Genomic DNA, 9,616 nt, shown 5'->3' with positions numbered 1-9,616 from the left:
AGCCTGCCACACCACACAGTTTACAGTTCATGTTTTTTGGGAAAGCAAAACCAGAGTGGCAGACAGCAGTCACGACAGGTCTACAGAGGGCTCTACTGAGGACATACAGTACTCGCTACAATACAGCACGCCCTTAATGGAAACCACATGACTTGAATCAATTCAAACCTCAACCTGAAACATAAACTGAATGTCATTTACATCCTGAGCAGTTTTCTGTGAGCAAAATGTTCAGTGTTGAACCTTTTATTCCTCTGCCAAAGGGTGCTGGTTTAAGGGACTAAATCCTGAGAGAGATTTTACTGCATAATAAGAATATAACATGTGATTAGGAACGCTGTAAAAACAGGTTATCTAAAGAATCAGGGGAAAATAAAAACAGCTGTGGGTTTGTGGTTGAAAAGAGTGAAAGTTTATGAACAATAGGCATTTTAAGCATGTCAGATTGAGAAAATTACAGGGGAGATCTGAGACTTTAACAGGATTCAACAGCTTTTTGGGGAGACCAGAGGAGCTATGTAACAGTCACTCTTTTTAAGCAAATGACAGATGAAGACAACATGCAGTTTATAACCTACTTGGTATGTTTCAATGTTTAAATGTATTTCACTCTCTAGTATCTTAGGTGACTCTTACTGGGACAATTTAAACAGTTACATGTAGTTGAAGTTACTATCTATCACAGAAAGATGTAGTAACTCTGGAGTATATAGTGTGGCTATTTTTACTAAAGTGAGTGATTTGCAGTCTAATTCAGAAGCCGATCTTGTTTCTCCCACTTAGGAGTCAATTTTGTTGTCCTCAAGCTCTTCAGCCTACTGGATAGAAACTGAAGGTCATTCACTAATTGAACTGAACAGAGCAAATCATCCTAAAGTGGCAGCACTTGAGCACCAGAAAACTCAAGCAGTGGCACTTCATCAACTATTAACAGTGAAAGACGTCAGATAGTCCTTTTACTGTTTTATTTATTTATTTTTTGGTAATTCGTACACTAACATTTGCATTGCTGTGTCATCAGACGTTTATAGACTTACTATTACGAGCAGGTATTATCAGCCAGTGATGATCATTTTCATTGAAAATCAGAAGGCAGTCTGACTCAGTCAAAGAGGATTTACAAGTTATCTTATGGTTTGGTTTGGCTAATGTAGGTGGATGGTGTGTGCAAGGTTTAAAGAAGCTACATTGAGAGGCCATACTGAATGCTAAAATGCTAAAAGTGATCATGTTAGCATGCTGATCTTCAGCAGGCATGCCGACATTTGCCAATTAGCAGTACACACAAAGTACAGTTAAGGCAGTTAAGTTTTGCAGGTATTTGGTCCTCACGCAGAGTAATAAACAAATTAAAACTGACCAGATAATGAAGCTGGAGGAAAAGTCAGGAGATCATCAAAGTTATTCATCAATCAAAATATTTCACTCAGAACCAAAAATGTGAACCTCGCGGTGGTGCTACAAAAACTCAGTTATCCCCATTGGCGTGTTTAGGGTGCAACGAACTGGTGGTGCTACATTAAAAGGAACACTGACGTCATTAGTATTAAGATGCGAGTATCTGTATGAAATTTCATGGCAATTTGTTGATATTTCAGTCTGGACCAAAGTGATGGACCCAACGACCGACAACATTTCCCCCGCAAAACTAGCAGAGCTAAAAATGTAGTAAATGCCAGAAAATTCATAAAACTGTAAGACACATTACATTCTGTATATTATTTAAGATAATTTCTATGAAAACTATGCTGCTTGCTGATTCTGTATCATGTCATCATTTTGTCAGGCAACAATAGACAGACATAATGTACAAGTCATCAAAAAAACATGAAACTCCAAAAGCTGTTGATTTATATAATTTTACATTTCCAACAGTTCAAAGGTTGCACAACACAGGAATGATCATGAATATTCTCAGTTCAGTAAAGAAAACCACCACTGGAGCTGTAAACCTTTCCACTCACTCTCACTATGTGGCATTCCTGCACTCCCAAGACAAAAACAAATCAGATTTAATAATGTCATGTCCTTTACAGCTGGCATGCCATAAATACTGTACAGCAGGTTGAAGAAGAAGAATTTGAACCCTGTCAATGATTTAACAATGGAGTCGTCAGAGCGGCCAGGCAGGGGTTGGGTAGTTACAGTCTATTCAGTTACGGTCTATTCAGTCATATCCTCTTTGCTTCTTGCAGGTACTCAATGTATGATGAACCTACTGCAGGAATCCAGTGTGTTGCAACATCATTTTACAACCCCTGCACTCTCAGGTGAGCAGCTGTTTCGTCAGAGCTGCTATTATTCAATGACTTGAAGAGGATGTGCTAAAATGCTACAGGGAGTGTAGCTGTGTATCTGAACTGATATAAGGTGGCAGAAGGGACAAGAGAGCAGTGAGTCTATTGTCCATTCCCCAGAGCCAACCCTCCTTTACAAAAGAAAGCAGGATGTGATCTAACTTAGAATTGCAATCAGGCCACGCTGAGCATGCTAGATGTCATGCAGTTTAAATTACTTCACCTCTTCTTGAAAAGCACCTAACAGGATGTATAAGTATATTCAAAGACTACAGCAGTTTACAGGATTTTTTTGCTGGCTTTACAAACAGGGAATAATCTTCAAAATAATCTTTGCTACCCAAGCAAACCTACAGTTTTTTAGTGCCTGACCATTAATAAGTTACATTTCTTACCTAGATCATCCATTACAGTACTGCTTCATCAAAAGCTACACAGGAATTAAACCTATAGGATTCACACAGATGTACACAAATGTATATTAGGGAGAGAGAGAAGTTACCCTTTGCATGATTTTTACCCTTCTTGGAGGTAAATGTAGAAATGTACCACTGTGAGCTTTTTACTGGATTCTTTTTTCAGCCATTGGAGCACAAGATTATCCAACTTTGAATAACCCACAGGAATGTGATGAGGAAGACAAAAAGGGCTGAAAGACCAACGGGAATCTCCCATTTCAAATGAATGGAAGTTGGGTCCAAGACTTGTAAAATCCTGAAAAAACAACTTAAGAGGCACATCTTTACATCCATTTTGGGGCTTTGTAGTGCATCAGTGTCTCCTCTTATCTTCATCTCACTATAACTCCAGCTCTACAGCGGAGCCACTGGCCTGCAGTGTCTCTTCAAGAAAGTACTTTTAATCTGCGGACAGCAACGACCCCCTGAAACTGACTGCAGACAATGATGTAGTTTCCCTTTCAAGTCAACTCAAATCTGTATCTTCGTAAGTTATGTCCAGTCTGAACTGAACTGAAGTTCTAGTTAACAAGTTCCATTTTCAGGTCTTCAGTATGCCCTGATCATCATTTTTTGTGTCCTCTGACGGAGGCTGACTGTTGCCTGTATCCTGAGCAGAGCTGAGCGGCCTGGCGTTAGCCTTCGTCGACCGCTGCCGCCGCGTGCCGTTCCCGATGCAGTGCATGAGGTTCTTGATGGTTGTCCACATTTCTTCGTCCTTGTAGGAGTAGATGCAGGGGTTCATGATGGAGTTGAGCACAGCCAGGAGCAGCAGCCAGCGTTTCAGCTTCATGACGTTACATCTCTCACAGCTGAGGCCATCCAGCAGCAAAACCAGGAGTCCAGGAGTCCAGCAAATCACAAAGGCCCCTTCAGGAAAAAGTACAGCAAATCACACCCACTTAAGTTTTTGTAACATGTTTGTAACATGTAGCATTTTTTGTGAAAATTATGGATTTAGTCCTGTTTCCTAAAGGTTCTTGATTGTTTAAATGGGTATCAAAAAGGCAAATTTACATTATAAACTAATCAGAACTAAATTAGAATGTATTGGGTGGTTTCATGTATTTCCATTAATGAAACTAAAACTCAGAAAGTAGGACAATAAGAGCATTTTAGCAGAGTAATACAATTCCAATAACCTTACAACAGACAGACACAGGTTACAAACACAATGTCATTACTGTGTTGTGTTATGTGTATGGTAGGTAGCAGTGCTACTGAGGCATCCAATTAGCCATCTACTTCAAACATGTTTGGGCACAAAACAGAGCTACTAAAAGATTTCTGGAACAGAAAGGAAGCCACAAGTAGCAACTTGTCTACCTACGGTAATGTTGACAGTACCAGCATCTCTACGGCTTCAATACATCTGCAGAACAAAAACAAGCTCTGTTCTTTGCAGCTCTCTCTCTCTTTGCATACATGTGCACACATGCATGTGCACACAAACAAAGAAGGTCTGGTAGAAGCGTTGATCTCAGTTTGTATGTTTTCCACTGCTCTCATGCCTTAAAGTCAAAACGTTTGCCACATTTTTACTGTTTTCCTATTTCTATACCCATTCTTCCTCCTCTTTTTTCTATAGTCTTTGATGGCCCACATGTTTGAAATAAAGTGAACTGCATTGAAATTGAATGAGACCCCATTTAATGGTCTTCCAGTTTTTGATGCATTGAAGTTAAAAGTGGACTTTCTTCCCTTTTAATCTTTGACAAAGAAAGAAACAGAGGATTTTGGGAACATACATTTCAAACATATCTTCCTTTTCTCATTTGGTATTCACTTGACGATGGTCTGGTCTAACTCTGCGTGCTGTAGTTTGATTGCTACAAAATCTTCCTGCTCAGTATGTGTGTTTCTATTTGTATTTTTTGATGCTTTGGCAAGATTATTTCTTATTAATTGATTATTTATTACTTATTATTTAATTGAAAAAATAACAAATGGCTGATGGCTATCAAAATACAAGAAGATGTTTTAGCAAACTAGCGCAATGAAGAGTGAAGTTCATTTTATTCTTATTTGTTTGACATCTGACTGACTAAATAATTGATTAAAGTCCAAATCTAAACACACTGTATATATACACACATCAGCAGCAGCAGTTACTGACTGCGTCCCTGTCTAATTCTTTTGCACTCATTCATTTTACTCTAGTAATAACAAAGAATATGTGGGTTATGCGTCTCCAAACTGGTTTGTCCAGTTGCCTTTTCCTCCTGAGGAGACTGCTTTTCTTAGAACAAGAGTCAACAGTTTTTCATGCTGCTTAATGTATCCCATGATGGTCCTGGACCTGAGTGTGTGTCCTCAGATTTCCTTCCCTTTTCTCTCAAATATTGTTGCTATTTAACAAAGAGAATTTAGCAATGACACTGCATCACTTCCACAAGTTCAAGGGGAACTCTGTAAAGCATGTGAAAGCAATTGACAGAGTCTTCAAGCATAGTTTTTTTTTGGATGGGAGGGGATTAGGGGACGCTCATTGAAGGCCAGTGTGGTGTGGTGTGGATGGTATGCCACACAGGCTGAGGAGGCTGTGTCCTTGCAGAGAGAGATAATTACACGGCAGGCTGGAATAAAGTGTGTACAGAGGCAGCTCCTACGCAACGTACTGTATCGAGACATCTGGCAAGCCGAGTGCCCAAAGAGACAAAGAACAATGACAGACCATTATCCTGCAGGGCGACGGCCCAAAAGTCACTACAACTATCTCATGCATGTTTTTATCTGCATGGTTGTGTGAAGAATGTATGAAAACAAAACTGAGCACATTCGACACCGAGGCGAACTCATGAGAAATGCATCACTTTTTTGATGGTATGGGAACCTACAATGAGCATTGTGCGTTATGGTTGCATGAGAATATATATATATATAATTACCCCCTATTTTGGTGCTCAAATAGAATATGTTAGTGCAGCCCGATTGTTTGGCGCTGGGAGGGGAACAATTTCAGGGCTGTGCCTCTATTGCAATGTATCCTGTTGCAACACCTGAACTAAGAGCCAAACCAGGATATCAAACTGTCTCATCTAGGATGAAAATGCATGAGGGGAGAAGGAAACTTTTTGTGCTTTCTTACTCGGGGAACAGAGTGGAGTAGTGCTGCAATAATGAGTCCATGGACAAAAAATGAATTGCCTCTCCTTCTCCAGCTTCTCAAAAGAGAGGATTTGCTTCTTTTTCCTGTTTTACATCCTGTAAACTTAATGTCCTTTGGATTTCTGACTGTTAGTTGGACAGAAAAAGAAATTTAAAGACGTCCCTTTGAGGTTTTGAAATCTGTGACGGGCATCTTTAAATATATTTTTCACATTTTATAGACTTAATATTGATCTATTAAGCAAATAGTTGAATGACAGAATAAGCTATAATGGGTTAATGAGCGTTTAAACCACTAATCAGAAAACAAACCCTGAATAGTGACAAATAACCTAAAGAGAAATAAAAGAAACATTTTGCCAACTCTTCCGCTTTCATTTAAGGTTCCCTCAAATCACTGATAAGCAATTATCGTAGTCACTAAAAGCCAAATGTTTGTTGTGTTATGCTAATAGAAGGAATATAGATTACAATGCAGTGAATTGCCTGGATGTTGCAACTTCTTTAACACCGCAACTATTCACACCTGACTGGTGCAGAAAACGATCTGACTTGCTGTTCTGTCTTCTATCATCAACATCATAACATTTTTATGATTTTGCACCTACCAAGCACAACCATGACCGTCTTGATCAGCTTGATGGGTGTCCTCTTGCGGTTGATGGAGCCGCTGGTGTGCGGCGTGAGCATTGAAGTCTTCTTCTTGACGTAGGTGTAGATCCTCAGGTAGATGACCACCATCACCAGGAACACCACCAGGTTAGACACGGACCAGAAGATCAGGTAGCTCTTGCTGAAGATGGGAGCCAGCTGGGAGCAGTCGTTCAGGTTGCAGATGCAGTTCCAGCCCAGACTCGGCACAGCACCCATGAAAATGGAGATGGCCCACACCAGCACGATCAGCAGGGTCACCCTCCTCTTCGTCAGGTTGCTGTGGACTTTCCAGTTCATGACGGAGATGTAGCGCTCCAGAGCTATTACCAACAGGTTCGCCAGCGAGGCTGAGAGGCTGACGTCCAGAAGACCTTGACGGATAAAGTATCCTTTAACTGTAAGTTTCCGTGACTCCTCGCCTGTGTTAAACATGAGGTACACGTAAGCTATGCCTGCCAGGAAGTCCGAGGCGGCGAGGTTGGCAAGAAGGTAGTAGAAAGGGTAGTGAAATCTCTTATTGGTGATGACAGCAGCTATGACCATGGCGTTGGAGACCAGGATGAAACAGCAGAAGATAGAGCCGACCACCTGAACCAGGATAAGCTGTGTATTGTCCCATTTATCATCAGCGCCGCTGTTTCTGTAGAAGAACACCATGGACTCATTATAATGACAGTTTTGGTTCTGCTGAGCCATTTTAGAGGTGAGTCTGTAAAATAAGAACAAGACAACATAAGAGGTGGAACCATTCATCAATTAAAAAGAAGAGCGGTTAGGCAATTAATTGGTCAGTCGATCAACAGAAAACTTCCTCTGTCAAGCAAAAATTACCAAACATTCCTTTGTTCTTGCTTCTCATCTGAGGGTTTACTGCTTGGACAATTAGCACTGTAAAAAATTTATATTTTCCTCAATTTTTCTGACAGATTGCCAAAAGGTAAAGAGAGATTTAGTGACTTGCACTGGTAGAGGAAGTTTTAAAGGAAGTGCTCATAGTACAATTACTAATACCACATACTCACATATAAATATTGCTTAAGTACAAGTAAGTAAGTGTGATATTAAAATATGCTTAAAGTATTATATAAAGGTGTAAGTGCTTGCATGGCACCTGTGACTGTTGTACCGTTATATATATTTAGATGATTATTACTCAAGCATTAATGTAAAAGCAGAATTTTACTGTTGAAGTTGGAGCTAATTATTTGGATAGGACAGCAAATAATTTATTGTTTTTATTGTGGATTCATCTGTCAATTATTTTCGCCATTAATCAATTGATTGTTTTTGTAGAACTAATAAATAAAGAAATAATATGAAATGCATTGGACTAGAAGTATGAAAAGACAAGACTCAGGTAAAAGACAAGTACCTCATATTTGTACTTGAACGCAGCACTTGAGTAAATGTGCATTGCACCACTGGCACGTGCAAGAGCCCAAAACCCACTCACTAGAAGAAGCTGCTAAAGTCACAGTGATCTCCATTAAGATAATGACCTCAGCAACAATAAAATGAAAACTATCTGACATCAGGCTCAGTCGAGTCAAATGACAAATGAGTTTTCTGCCTGTACAAACACTTCTTTGGGTAAACACCATTGATATGCTGCAAAACAAGACCTAAGCCTAACACGGTCTCAAGCAGTTTCTTCTTTTATCATGCAATCAACTTTACAACCTGTCCTGTTGACTTCCAGATAAGTTCCCACACAGGAACAGAGAGAGAGAGAGAGAGAGAGAGAGAGAGAGAGAGAGAGAGACTCTCAACACTGAAACCAAAATATAAAGCAGACAAAACTACTGATCTTGAAGTAAAAACACAATCCAAAAAGAGGAGCAGTTGTACAGGTGAGTGTACCTGTGTCGAAGGGCCTCAGTGGAGTTGTGAAATATTCCGTGTGGAGGTAATGAGCATGTTTCCCGTCCGGTTGCTCCGCCGCAGCAGTGGACAGAGGGAGGTGACAGCAGCGGGCCAGGAGACGGAGTGGAGGCGGGAAAGTTGCGCGTCTTCACTTTGAGGCTGCAGCCCGGTGACGTAGAGGGCGTGAGCCTCCCACTCTCACGTGTGAATTCCTCCGGTCGACCGCACGAGGCCCCGCGAGCTCACGGTCCCATCAGAAACACTGGCGAAGCCACCGTTTCATCTGTTTTTTGTTGTGATGTATTTGATTCATTCCTCTGAAAATTAATAGATCATTTTTTACTGACGTGATTTTTTTTTTTTTTTTTTTTTAGAGCTCCAAAGATTTTAGTTCACCTGGTGAAAAATTGCCCCGTCCAGCTCTGTGCTCCAATCGTTGCCTCAGTGTTTCTATTTTATGCTACTTTATACTGCTTTTCAGATTAGAGGTTGATTTTTTTTTTATTAAAAAAAACAAATCGTATAAAAAGCTTATAAATGATGCTTTTCTTTGGTTTATGTCTGTTTACAGTAAAGCATTGTCTGATTTTGGGTGTCAATGAGTTCTCAGGAGCCCTCAGATTGATCTCCTGACCCTTTTGAGTATCAGTATCAATATCTTTAGTATCAGTATCAATAATAAAAAAATATATGTCAGTAACAGTGGTTGTTTTTCTGCATAACATGAACTTTACCTTTGTTATTTAAAGTACATTTTGCTGATTATACTTGTATGCTGGTGTAAGTTTACTCACATCAGAATTTGAATGCAGGACTTTTACTTGTAATGGAGTATCTTTATGTTATTCCATTCCTCCCCATTGGAGCATGGCCACAGCTGGGTTTACAAATTGTTATGATGGTAAAAAAAAATTGGTTGTTCTATGTTTTATGTGTCTGAACATTTAACTACACTTTTTAATCAGTTTTTCTCGGATTTCTTCTTTCACAAAATCCCAAATCACTGCGGTCTCAAAAAACTGCACATTTTGTTTGGTACTGTGCACAAGTGTGTTAACATTTCTTATTAGCTTGTCTTGTTCTTAAAGTGAATATCCTGCTTTTGTTTTTAAGTAGGATTTGATTTGCTCTGTTTTCAGTTGTTACTTGGACTCATACCATGTCTAAAAGTCAAACATTGCTAATATAGGGGCAATATTGCCACATAGGAAAAATACTCGATGACGTGTTGCCTCA

General features: G+C 39.7%; 1 protein-coding gene across 1 annotated transcript; it reads right to left on the bottom strand.

Annotated features, from left to right (window-relative positions):
* Positions 1-1,408: 1,408 nt before the first annotated feature.
* Positions 1,409-8,490, bottom strand: lpar3 (lysophosphatidic acid receptor 3). The gene is made up of 3 exons (XM_070832801.1): positions 8,378-8,490; positions 6,472-7,226; positions 1,409-3,625 (listed from the first exon to the last, which is right to left on the bottom strand). Exons 2-3 carry the CDS (start codon positions 7,211-7,213, stop codon positions 3,297-3,299), a joined length of 1,071 nt encoding a protein of 356 aa, XP_070688902.1. The 5' UTR covers positions 7,214-7,226; positions 8,378-8,490; the 3' UTR covers positions 1,409-3,296.
* Positions 8,491-9,616: the final 1,126 nt, after the last annotated feature.

The sequence above is a fragment of the Pempheris klunzingeri genome, chromosome 6 (assembly GCF_042242105.1).
Source record: "Pempheris klunzingeri isolate RE-2024b chromosome 6, fPemKlu1.hap1, whole genome shotgun sequence".
Lineage (NCBI taxonomy): Eukaryota > Metazoa > Chordata > Actinopteri > Acropomatiformes > Pempheridae > Pempheris > Pempheris klunzingeri.
Note: the sequence above shows the minus strand (reverse complement) of the source record. Positions and strands in the feature narration are given on the sequence as shown.